General features: G+C 39.5%; 1 protein-coding gene across 17 annotated transcripts in view; it reads right to left on the bottom strand.

Annotated features, from left to right (window-relative positions):
* Window positions 1-13,654, bottom strand: part of PLCB4 (phospholipase C beta 4) — a 389,234-nt gene that overhangs the window by 75,178 nt on the left and 300,402 nt on the right. For all 17 annotated transcript variants that reach the window (XM_070247466.1, XM_023626126.2, XM_070247461.1 and 14 more), the window contains 6 exons: window positions 12,628-12,736; window positions 8,193-8,403; window positions 7,089-7,182; window positions 4,566-4,645; window positions 3,944-4,028; window positions 1,406-1,496 (listed from right to left, as the gene is read on the bottom strand). In XM_070247466.1, coding sequence (XP_070103567.1) covers window positions 1,406-1,496; window positions 3,944-4,028; window positions 4,566-4,645; window positions 7,089-7,182; window positions 8,193-8,403; window positions 12,628-12,736 — 670 coding nt within the window. The remainder of the gene's footprint in view (window positions 1-1,405; window positions 1,497-3,943; window positions 4,029-4,565; window positions 4,646-7,088; window positions 7,183-8,192; window positions 8,404-12,627; window positions 12,737-13,654) is intronic.

Raw genomic sequence — 13,654 nt, forward strand, 5'->3', positions numbered from 1 at the left:
GCACACATATAAAAGATGACCAACAGCCAGCACTTAGGATTTTGCTGGAAAACAGGCACTCCTGTAGATTATGGTGAGAGTGTAAGTTGGTACAACTTTTCTGAAAGACAGTATAACAAGATACATCACAAAATAAAATGTGTCTATGCTTCAGCCAACCAAGTCTAACTGTACCAACCGACTCCAGGGAGGAGAACGCACAAATTCAAGAAGTTTATTGTTGTTTTTATAGCAATGAAAATCCCTCAACTTGGGACTGGTTAAATTATACTATCTTCCACATTACATATTCTGTATAGTGTTTCATACATTAGAATTAAAGTTAGTATGTAGATTTATGTCCTAATGGGTATAATATACTTAATTGGTTGAATTAAAAATAATTTAAAAATCAGTATATTTAACATGATCCCAGTTTCGTTAAAAATGTGTGTAATGTCCAAAGTGCATGTGTATGTACAAGTGTCTATCGTACATGTACATATGTGTAAAATAAACAATTTAGTCATATTTACTATTTTCTTATTTGTTCCTTTCTGTTTTCATTTTCCTATGCATGATTGCTTTTGTAATAAAAATAAACTGTAGTTAATATAATTTTAAAATTTTAATTTAGACTAGGGAAAAAACACAACGCAATCATATCAATATTTGGTGCTATTAACTCATTGAACTAAGAGATTCATTGAAAGAAAATATTTTCAAAGATAATGTCCTAAGAGAATAGAGGGGAACATGTCCGTATAAAATCATTTTTCTCTCTCTCTACACACCCACTCACACTCTCATTTTTACCTAGGATCTCTACATATGTATGTATCACATGGGCAAAACACAAAGGGACTCTTTTAAGAGAACTTTAGAGTGTATAAAATGACAAAATGCTAGCTCCTCATATTTTGATAGATTCTAAAATGCCTCTTCCACTTTCTTCTCATTTTTCCTTGGGACCGCTACATATCCTGGTATATGAATATATGAATATGCTTTCCCACTGCAGGAATGAGTTGACCATGGAAAATAAACTTAAATGCAAATGTGGCATCTTTGCTCTGAAGAGTATATATGGGGCCAGCTCCAGTGGCCTGGTGGTTAAGTTCAGTGCACTCTGCTTTGGCGGCCTGGGTTCAATTCATGGTTATGGACCTACACCACTCACCTCCAGTGGCCATGCTGTGGTGGTGGCTCACATACCAAAAAAAAAAAGGAAGATTGGCAGCAGATTTAGCTCAGGGTGAATCTTCCTCAGCAAAAAAAATAAAATAAAAATAAAAATGTGATATCACCACTACACCTTCTTCCCCCTGAATCAGCAGTTTTAAAACATATTTCATTCCAGTTAGTTGAATTGTCCAAACATACAATGTATATCTGCTTCCATCGTATGTGTGTGTATTTGACTTACTTTTTTCAACTTCAGGTTTCAGCCGTTTATTTTTGATGAGTATTTTTCTTTTGAGGTCATTGGGGGATGGCAAGGGCCTGCCTGGTTCGAGCTAGAGATAAACAGAAAAGGCTGAATTAACGACCGGTTGTGCTTCTCCATTCTCATTCCCAGCCCTGAAGAAGCGTGGAGGCCGGTGAGTTATACAATCCAACATCCACTAGATGGCAGTCAGCAATTTCCATTCCTCAACTCACATCAGCTCACCGCATCCCCCTCTGCCTTAGCCTAACGCTACAAACTTGACATCCACCTGGTCTCCGGAGGTAGGGAGAGCTGCTCCACACTATCTGGGGTGGTGTCAGGGGGAGGGGACCGTGCTCAACCTCAGGCCTGTACTTTTAAGTATCTGGTAAAGTATTAGGGATCACCAAGCCAGCTGGGGTCAGAACTGCTTTAGCTGGGGTCAGAACTGCTTTCCCAGGCAGAAGTCAAGAGGCTCCCTGATGCCCCCAAGTGTTGGGCTGCACAGTCAGCCAGTCTGCTCAGTAGGCTGATTCGACCTCAGCACTTGGGATTGTGGTTTGTGGGTTCAATAAGGGAATCAAGAAGGGAGTGGTCCTAAATACTGAAATCTGACCTCTACTGTGGTTTCATTTGCTGGGATTTATGGCAAAGGAGGTGTTCCTTTTTTCTACTACCTCTGATCCACAGAAATGTGCCATATGCAGCCACCCATTCCTCATTCCCCCACCCATCATCCACTTATACCCCCCCGCCATGCATCCATTCATCTCCAAAACTAATTTGTATACTACTTATTACATACAACACACACTGGGAATTCCTATGCCTGTCTTGCCTCAAATGAAACACTGCCGAAATTCTGATTCCTCCGGGAAGCCCGCTGTCACTGGTCCATTCCCCAGTGATCTCTCTTGAACTGGATATCTCCAATAAATATCCAACACATCACAGGCCATCTCCTCTTTTACTTATGTTTTTACACGTGTGTCCTGTGTCCCACCCCCTCAAGATGGAAAGTTCTTTAGTCTGTGAGCAGGTCTTACTCCCATTTATATTACCTGTGCTTCCCACAACCCCTTTTGTGTATGTGAATATCACTTCACAAAGAATGCAGTGGTCTTTCCACAAAAGCAAGCACCTTAGCCTGACTGAAAAAATACACAGAGGGCCTGGGTAAAAATAAAATTATAATAAAAAATCAGGGATGATTCTTAGATGGGGTCCCTGATAATCAGTCTCTGAGACAAGGATGAAGGCACTTGTAGTTTCTTTGGGCGGCAGCCCGGGGATAGTCCAAGAGAGGAGTGGGAAGTGAGAAAGGAGACAGGCAGCCGACCGCGGGGGTGTTATCAGGCATCGTACCACTATGGGGACAGCAGTGAGGTCCTGCTGGGGACCCTGGGAGATGGTGGAAAACATGTGCTCGGAGTTAGCCCTCCTGAGGAGTGAGGAAGCACGGGGAGGGTGTTAATTCTCTGGCACTTCAGGCCTGTTTTTCATGTGTGGGTAGAGCAGGCTCCTGTGGCCAGAGTTCCCCCTCAGGTAAAAAAAACTGCAGGCGCTGGCAGTCAAAAGCCAGGCCCCTGTCCAGAGGAACAGGAAGCCTACAAGGACAGGAACAGGCAGCCTGCGACAACACTTCAGGAGGCTGAAGAGTCAGGAGGAGGTGCAAAGGATGCAGGTATCCTGTCTCCTGTATTTTTTCTGTTTTTTCCCTATTGTACGGTGTTTTAGATTTAATTCCATTAGCTGTCTTGCTACTCATAACACCTTGTGACAGTGGATCTTAACCACTTGGGGGTACACACGGATCCTTATAAAAATGTGATGAACTCTCTAGAATGATTATTCCAGATAAAAAAAGTATGCAATTAGAATGAGTTCACAGACCCCACAAAGCCTATCTCTGGACCACAGGGTAAAAATTCTTTGATTTATAAAGGAAATAACAGGTGTAAAAATGAAGCTCAAAAAATGTATATATAATGTTGTCCAAGCGTTTATTTTGGAGTTGGGAGCTTGAACTTCACGCTCCTGTGACTGCAATTTGGGGGACTTCCCACAGCAACAGGCTCCCGTTGGTGCTGAGCCCTAGGCGCACATTTTATTCACCTGGAGAGCTTTTAAAAACACCACGCTCAGGCCTGACCCCGGAGCAGTTAAATCAGAATCTCTGAGTGGGGACTTCGCAAAGGTATTTTTAACAGTTCCCCCGGTCATTCTAACATGTGACTACAGCTGAGAATGACTGCCGAGTCTAGACTTTCGGCCAGTGGGCATTTTATGAAATTTTAGGACAGTGATCTTAGAAACTATGCATAGAGACCCCAAGATCTTCCAAATTAAATATTTTGTTTATTTTATGTCTCTCTACACATCCCTCCGAAGCACGATGAAAGCTTTCCGTACCAAAGAATTTAAATAAATATGAAGCTCTTTAGCATTAGTCCTCGAGAACTACTTGACCCTTTAGAAATGAATTTCAAAACAAATCCATTCATGTTAGAAATATGGTTTGCTAAAAATACATACTGGATGCGATTCAAGTGCTTGTTTCAACAGGAGGTCCCCAAATAGATCTTCGCAATATTTGGACATCTTGTACTGTTGATATTTGCTGGAGAGAAAGAGCCGGCATTCGTAAATTCAAACATCCATTAACCGTCCAAGAATAAGAAAGCTCCATTCCTAGGCGATTAAAAACTCCCACTCTGTGAAACGCATCATGGTCCTCTGGATGCTCATGTGAGACATACTGTTACAGACCACAAACTTTAACTGGGATAGTTCAAAAAGAAGGAGATTCTGCCCCAAAATATAAGAGCTGGTAAACAGAATAAAAAATGTCTTTCAAGTTCACAAAATCTGACTTCAAATATACTGCCAAATCTTCCAACTTAATGGAAGTTTGGGCAAGGGGTCCTGATCTCTGACCTTTATTTAGAGGAAGCATCTCTAAAACACATTAAGATGATTTGGGGTTTTTTGGGGGGGGAGGTTGGGTTTTTCTTTCCTTTTTTTTTTTTGCATAAGACTGTGTCCTTACCACTTCACAAAAAAACTATTGGGTTCTTTAAAAGGATGGAGAGCAGGAGTGGGGAATGGGGATTAGGAAGCAAGGCTTAGAGACATGGAGTAGAATGAATCTTTATACCTGCAGTGATTTTCAAAGGAGAGAATTACAGGATATTCGGATGTGACAAACGCAGTTTCCTTGATGGCTTGAATAACATCCTTTAAAGATAAAAAGCGTTAATGAGAGAGAAGAATAAAAAAAACGAAGGCACCTGAAACCATTCAGAGACTACTAATTTGAGCTTTTCAGAAAGTCAGTTCTGGCCATTCACACTCAAGAGAACCCATTTACTGAGATCCTTCTACAAGCAGGGTGGTTAGACCCGGGCGCAGTTAATGGTTAATGACAATTTTCCTCAAAGCTATCTTTTACTTCTCCAAAATTATGGTGCTATTAACTAACAAGACACTTCACCTAAACGGCATGCCAGTTCCTTGCTCGATAATCTGCCAGATGGGTTCAGAGTTCGCCTGTCTCGCTGAGGAGCGGGTGAGCTTTTTGGCACAGCGATTTTCACAACAGCCCACTCTTCCACCCCTCCTGTCTCGAGGAGAAATGTGTTGGTAATAACCTAACGACTACTGAAGCTTTTATTGACTTGCCTCTGCATTTGGGAACCGGTCTTTGGCTACATTTCATTGATTCGATGAAGACTCCTGTGAATTGATGTGACATGTGCAATACCACTTGTTTCATATTAGCCTGGGAAAAGTGGGGGGTCACCAGGGAGGGGTTCTCCTTGGTTAAGCAACACGTGAGGCAAAACAGGGAAGTGCTCTGGAAGCCCCTCTCTGAACTGAGAGCTTACTCACCTGAAACAAGTTTTTTTTTTTTAAAGTCTTCTTTTTTATTTTATTTATTTATTTATTTTGAGGAAGATTAGCCCTGAGCTAACATCTGCTGCCAATCCTCCTCTTTTTGCTGAGGAAGACTGGCCCTAAGCTAACATCTGTGCCCATCTTCCTCTATTTTATATGTGGGATGCATGCCACAGCATGATGTGCCAAGCGGTGCCATATCCGCACCCAGGATCCAAACCAGCGAACCCCAGGCCACGGAAGCCGAACGTGCGAACTTAACCTCTGTGCCACTGGGCCAGCCCAATTGAAACAAGTTTTGAATGAGCTGAGCAGGTCCTCCTCGCCACTCTCTCAACAGACGGCAGCCCCACTCGCTGCTTAGCTTTAGAAAGCATGGTTGCAAACCAACACTTCTATAACCAGAGAATCATATTTGGTAAAAACCCCCGAATTCTTACTGGCTTATAGTTAACCACAGGGCAAATCCCATCACTCAGTTAATCGGGAAAATATTTTACAGCATTTATCCAGGGAAGTCCATTTGAAATGATAATTTCCTAGGTTACATAATCTTGGAGTATTTTATTGAGCATCCTTATGGCTAAGGTGGTCCTTTCGTTATTCTTGTTTAAAGTTTCTTCCCAGAAAATGTCTTTGACTTTGATTCTCCACTTGAGCTGACCAAGAATTACTCCTTGAGGAAAATCTTGGGTCTGCCTGTGGGTTCTCCTTTGCTCACCACCAAGCTCAGGTGGAATAGCTTTCTTTTCAGCTAAGCTTCCTTATTAGGCTTCTTAATTCTCTAAAGAGAACACCAACCCTTCCTCTCAGTTTGATTGGCTGTGCAAACTCATGGCTTCCCACTTGAATATACTCTTGGTACTTCTCAGGGAGCATGACCTTAAATTCATTGCTGCTCAAAACTCACCAACATCTCGGCTAAGAGAAATGATATGCATGGAGCGTTGTGGGTACAGGAACCAGGCATCTGTTTTTAAAAACACCTCTGGTGATTTTCCACATGTAGGCGGGGTTAAGAACCATTGCTCCAGGTGTTGCAATAACTATTCCGAGTTACAGCAAACTGATGGAGACCAACGTACCTGACATATTGGCCAACCACAGAATTTCATTTTTGACTTGTCTTTTGGTAGGATATCATTGGAGCAGACTGAAGAATGTTCTAAGAAACCAACCTTCAAATTGTACATAGAGATCATCAAATTCTGAAATGCCCGTTTGTAAAATTATAGATTTCCCTCTATTAGGATCTTCGGGGAAAAAAATTTCTCTCTGGTGTCAGTACCGGGAATAATTGTGCTTCTTTGGACCAACTGCTCTGTTTTTATTCTACAAATCCTGTGAATCATCATGTTTTTCTCCTTGCACTGAATTCTAGGAGGTTTGGAGCCCAATTTGTGGTATGGCTTGACAGTTTATAGGACTTCTTGACAAGCATTCATAAACTCTAATCTCACTCCCTTATTTTCTTACCCTATTTATAGGCACTATTTATAATCTATTTTATTTTCCGTATCCTATTTATCTTTTTATGTCACTTTGAAGTCCTTCAGAAATAATGCAAAATAAGTAAGCAGAGAGTAGATAAGAAAATCAAAGACTGTTTTTTTAAGTAACTACAAACAGGGAGACCCTGCAGAGAAACCTAATTATGTAGTGCTGTCACCATTTGAAAGTAGGAGAAGTAGTATGAAGGAGATATTAAGTGGAGAAAACATTTTTCTTGACTTTCTCCTCAAAAAGGAGGAAAAGACTGCAAAGGTATAATTTTAAAACTTACCTTAAAAAGGATATCTGTACACATTGCTTTTCCATGAGTTATTATCGGTTCTTGGTCTTCACCTTTTCCATCCCAACAGTCAAGTTCAACACATCTAGGAACATAGTGAAATTACAATATTGGATCCTTACAATAAAAAAGTGTGTGTACAAATTAAATGACAAGACATTAAAATAAGTCATTTTCTTATATAAGTAGAAAATGGAAAGAATTAATGAAGTGAGTAGCGATTATTTCATGGAGTGTGCAGGTTAAAATCACATTATGTACACTCTTTATCAGGTTGGTGTCATCAAAAAGAGACTGTCAGAGATTAAAAGAGACTTAAGAGATATAACAATCAGTGTGGTTCTGGATGAAATCCTAGTTGTGACAAAGCTGCAAGAAAAACCCATTTGGAGACAACTGGGAAAATCTGAATATAGGCTGAGTTTTAGATGATGTTAAAGAACAATTTTTTAATTTTGTTAGGTGGGATGATGTTACTTTGGCCATAAAAGAAAATGTTCTCATTGTTTCAGTGATTCATACTCAAGTATTCAGAGATAGAAGCAGTGATGTAATTAATTTCTCTTACAGTACTTGCATACACAGGAAATAGTGAGTTAAGAAAATGAAGTATTGGTTACTGACAACCAAGAAAGAAATCATAATGTAACTACATTTCTTATTTTTTTCACTTTGAGCATTTTTGCCATATTTTAAACCTCAAATATTTCCCAATTTCTGTAAAAGGAAAATCATTTTCAATAATCTTTATTCTTAGAGAATAAAAATTTTGGAACTTTTAACATTAAAGAAAGCTAAATTTGCAAGTGCATATGACCAACAGGAAACTTAGCATGACTTCAGAAAATATGTATTTTTTGCTGTTGTAATTTTGGGGGGATATTTTAAGTTTATAGTCAAAAATATCTTTTGACCCACAGGAGGACTCTAGCTCTTTCTGGAACACTGTCCTTCCTTTCTCAAAGTTAAATGACCATCAAACTCATTAAAGAGAAGGACAAATGTTCTTTTCCCACTGAATACTACTTCTTATTTTTCAGAGAAAAGTACATTAAATCATATACAAAAAATAAACAGCCGTTGTGAGTTTCTGACCTGCAACCAGCCAGGAGGACCTGTCTGTACATTTCTACTGAAGACTTCCCGCCAAACTGCCGGCCGGTGAGATAGGTGTTATGGGAAGAACTGATGAAGTAGTGAGCCAGAGGATGGTCCATTTCTTGGTAAAGTTCTAAACGATCTAGGAAGACTGGGGCATTTTCATCTGACATCAGATATCTGCAAAACCCATCACTTGATATGAGGCCTAGGGGAAAAAAGAATATCTTAGTAGACTTGTGACTCTGAAGATACACATCTCATGTTTTATTCACGGAAGTTGAGGCAGCTTAAACAGGAGGAGTAAAAACTTCTTCACAGTCTCTTTCCCAAGAACCTTCATCTTTCAGAACTTGAACGAAACCACAGAGCTGCACATTACAACTAACCTAATGCATTCCCCAAAGAGGTCACATTCTGCTTTCAGATCCATGATGGCAGGAGCACAAAGTTCCACAAGTTCAGAAGCACAGCATCAGGAGCTGTGGTGACCAGGGGTCAAGGGGACCTTTCTCTAGTTCTGCCTCTGCCACTCACTCCTTAAGCTCCTGTGCCTCTTCCACTAATGGTGGGGAAATAATGGCAACACCTCCTTTCCAGGACTGTCACGGAGGGTAAATGAGAACATATATGAGAGGCACTCCTAAAAAAATGGAAAACGAACGATTGTAAGGCATTATTGTTCTCACCAGATTGGAGAAGGGATTAGTGGCCTCCCTGGATTTAAGCAATTCAATTTTCCTATTTTATCTAAAAGGTAGGGTATGGGACTGGTGAGAAGAGTATGCAGTAGCCATTGAAACATGGCCCCAAAAGCCACTGTTCATTTCAGTCACACCTTTCTGACATCGGGCAGGCCCCAGGTGGTAATCGCAGGAGAAGCAATCAATATTGCTGCATATTCTACCTTATCAACCATCAACAGCCTCAGTTTTTTGCTTTTATTTAAACATTTACAATTTATGAACTGATTTCAAGCTTATAGAAAAGTACAGATGAGACCATAATAAACAACCATGGACCTACACAGCAGCTTTGTCCTATCTTAACATTTCACCTTATTTACTTTACATTTTTTAAAGGAATACGTAATTACAGATGCCACTGCAGTGCCCTGTGCACCCCACCCCAATGTAGACAACCACTACCCTAGTTTTTGTGTTTAACATTCCCCAGATGGTTTTGTAACTTCACTATATATACATTTATCCAAATAATAGGTAGTTCTGCATATTTTAAAATTTATATAAAAGATGTCCTACTATTTGTATTTGCAACTTGCTATTTTTACTCTATATTTTCTTGGGACTTATGCAGTTAATGTAAGTAGCTCTTCTTCATTTATTTTTCACTGAATAATGTATAGTGGTATGTACAGTAGTAGTATGTAGAATGTAGAGTGGTCCATATATGAAAATACCAGGATTTATTATTCATTATTCTCTTGATGGATATTTAGATCATTTCTAATTATAAATACAAGTACTGCAATAGAATTTGTGTATCTGTCTCCTTGGGCACATACATTCATTCTAAGAGCAAGTGCTTTTGAAGGCACTGGGACACATTCAGCGATGGAAGAAACAGACAAGCCCTGTCTTCATGAAACATATACTATGGGCAAGAGAACAAATAAATTCACAAATAAATACAAGTATAAAATAATGTCATGAAAGTGCTAGAAGAAAATAGAAAGCAGGAAATGAAAGTAATAAAGAATGACCAGGATGCTGTGTTAGGTACCTGGCCAGCAAAAGACCTTCTAAGGAGATTACATTCACACATGGGGAACAAGTCACATGCATACCTGGGGGACCCCATCCCAGGCAGAACAATCAGCAAGTGTGAAGACCTTGATGCAGGAGTGTGTGATGGAGGGGAAGAGTAGGTGGAAATGAGGTTAGAGAGGGAGCCGAAGGCAACATTGGTTGGACTTTAGTCTTTGCTAAGTACTTATTCTATTGTGTGTTGGGAAGCCTTTGGAGGGTTTTGAAGGGTGGAATAACATGATTAGACCTATTTTTTAAAGATTTACTCTGGCTGCTGTGCCGCGCATAAATTGTAAGGCATTGAGTAGAAAGGAGAAAACTAGTTAGAAGTCAGCTGGCATTGTCCAGGGAGAGATGATGAAGGCTTGGATAGTTTGGTAAGGGTGGAGATGGTGAGAAGTGATTTATTCAGGATTCATTTTCAGGACAGATCTTGTGGGTTTTGCTGATGGATCAGAGGCGATGTGGAAGAATGAAACAAATCAAGTATGATTCCAGGAGTTTTGGCTTGAAAAACTGGGTAAATAATGGTACCATTTTCTAGGCTAGGAAAGGAACAGGTCTATGGGCGGGGAGAATCAAAACATGGTGCACAGATACATTTGAAATGCCCACTCAACATGCAAATAGAGAGTTCTACCATAGGCGTGTAGTTTAAACAGAGATTAAGAGTAGAGAGTTTAATTTGAAAGTCATGGGTGTTAGTGTGGTCCAATTTGGATTCCTAGCGACCTCATGGAAAGCAGAGCTGAACCCTGCCTGGTCTTTTTGCACCATCCTCTCACCTTCCAGAACTGTATCAGACAATGCTCCACTGCTATTCATAGGGTTTCACAGATTTTAAAATTTCTGTCATTTGTGAAATGGTGAAGCTATGCTTTTTAGATGTGTCGTTGGTAATTTCAGACTTTTAGGACCTAGAAGGTCTTTAGAAATAGTCAAAGACAAGCCTCTATCATAACAGTTATCACACTGCCAAGGAACCACTGAGTCAGTCATATGTCCTTCTCCTTCAGAGATCACAACCGCCTTATGTAACTTGGAATCCCCAGCATCTAGCACAGTGCTTAGCCCCCAGTCAGCCCTCTATAAACTTTAGGGAATGGGGATAGGGGAGAAATACTAGTTGATTGAGTACATGAACCCCACTATCTTACAGGTAGGGAAACTGAGGCCCAGGAATATAGTTCTTCGCTCAAGGTCACACAGTGACAGGGTAGCAACAAGAATCAAATCAAATACTGTGAAGTGCTAGATTTTCTATCAAGCCACCTGCCCCTTCACTTTAGTCACATGCAATGTGGAATAAATTATGATACTCAGAACAGTGATAGAGAGGAAAGAAATGAAGCAATTTTGCTAAATATATATTTGAGGCCCCAGCAGAAAGGATAAAGGATGTATGTCTACAATCAAGGGAAAACTCTACTGGATCTGGAAAAATATCAGGGTTGGGTCACACAGTACAGTGGGCCAGGCATAGGTATAAACAGGTTCTATGTGCATCCAGAGAATGTATAAACTTTTCAGCCACTTTCACTGGCATGAGATACAAAGAAAAAAGAACCCCCTATTCTATTTTTTTTTTTTTGAGCGAGATTACCCCTGAGCTAACATCTGCTGCTAATCTTCCTCTTTTTGCTGAGGAAGACTGGCCCTGAGCTAACATCTGTGCCCATTTTCCTCTACTTTACCTTTGGGATGCCTACCATAGCATCGCCTGATGAGCGGTGCTAGGTCTGTGCCCAGGATCCTAACCAGTGAACCCCAGGTCGCCAAAGCGGAGCATGCAAACTTAACCACTAAGACCAGGCTGGCCCCAAGAGCCCCTATTCTAAAGAGGAGTAAACTGAGGCCATGATACTCACGGGCATATGGGAGAGACAGAAGTGGAACCTAGATCTCCTTCCACTCTCCACTGAGACATAGGCCAAAGGCTCCAGCTCGGGGATCTCTTAGCACTCCCTGTCCGGTTATATTAGCATCACCCCTCCCATCCTTCGCAAGTGTTTCCCCTGCTATGGAACCAATGTTAAATTTCCTCTCCATGCCCTTCCTTTGACAAATATTGGAATGGACAACACATTGTTCCCAAAGATTCGTTGTAAGGGGCAAAAGTTCACAAACTCTAACAATTTGCTAATTAATTCCTAACTATTTAATTTCCTATCAACTGCATTTATCTTCCATACCAGAGGTCAAATGATGGGTGAGAAGGCTCATCAAATCACGTATTAAGTTTATTCGGCTTGGCAAAACAAAAAGGAGAGAAAGAAGGTATAAATTTTTATATCAAATGAAATTATTTCAAAGATTTCAAACAGAGACTGTATTTGGCATTTTTACATTTTAAGCATTATACAATGCTAAAGATCTAATTTAAGAAATTAGCTGGGGAAAATATCACTATAATGTGTTTAATAATATAATAAATTGGCATTATACTTCAGGCAGCATGAACAAATTTTCATGTAAAGTAAAATTTATACCAACTAAGAGCAAGAAAAAAAATCAGTCAGTTATCAATACTTGCCTCTAGGGAGCTCCAAAGCTTTGAAAGATACCTTGAACTAAAAATGCAGACTTTAAAAGTTGCATATACTTTTTTTTAAAGTTGCTTTTTTTTAAATAAAGAAAAATTCTCTTTTTTTCACTTTTATTACCTTTTGTCTTCAAATCTTCATCGGGCTCATACATCTCAATGATCTGCATTGCCCTTTTAGCATCATAAAATGGAAATAAAATCTCATTCAGTCGAGGATCTCGTTGATGCTATGATGAGAAAATAACTCCATTTAGGCTGACATTTCTTGCCCTTGTGGCATTACACATTATTACAGTACATAATTTCTAAAACAAGATATATCTAGAATACCATGTTTATAGTTACAAAAATAGGATTTCACTTTCTTCCTGTCTTTCTCCCTAAAATATACTTGAAAATAGTCCAATTTTGGGAGTACTTTGTTGGTTCCCCTCACTGAACTAGACAGGAAGAATAAAGAATGTACATTGTTTTTCCTTCAAAAATTGAAGGTTACATAATATGGTGTGCATGTGTCTTCTAGTTTCAAAACCACAGGTAAGACATTTGGCTTAAGTGTCCATATAAAGTGAAGCCAAAAATCTTAAAAAGAAAAAGAAAAAACAAAAATCAAAAATCTCCAAAATAGTTCAAATAGATAATATATTAATTTAAGTGTCAAAACAACAATAACAACCAAATCTCCTAATGTTAGACAGGAAAACATCACTTCATTTTCATTATATCTTTCTACATCAGTTAAAGATTTCTTGGGCACTGCAAACTTCATTTTCTTGAGTAAATATTAATCAAATGAACCAATTGTAATAATGATGAAAATTAATCAGCACAAGGATATTTACAAGCTATAGACAATATGAAAATCTGTATTTAAATATCAGTAGTTCAGAAAGTCTTTTTCTCTATGAAATCTAACTCAGTTTGCCCTGAGGAAATTCTCTGAGCAGACAGTACAAGAAGGATTAAGGCACTCAGGAGGCTGGTGATGTCATTCTTTTCAAATCAGCACCTAGATGCTGGTGGTTTTACGTGAGGCACCAGGAGCAATGTTGCTTCTGCAGTTCTGTCATTCTAACTTCACAACAATGGTGAAAAAAGTCCAATTTACTAACTGACTCAGCTACAGTCTTGTGTGTGTATGTGTG

This window comes from Equus caballus, chromosome 22 (assembly GCF_041296265.1).
Source record: "Equus caballus isolate H_3958 breed thoroughbred chromosome 22, TB-T2T, whole genome shotgun sequence".
Lineage (NCBI taxonomy): Eukaryota > Metazoa > Chordata > Mammalia > Perissodactyla > Equidae > Equus > Equus caballus.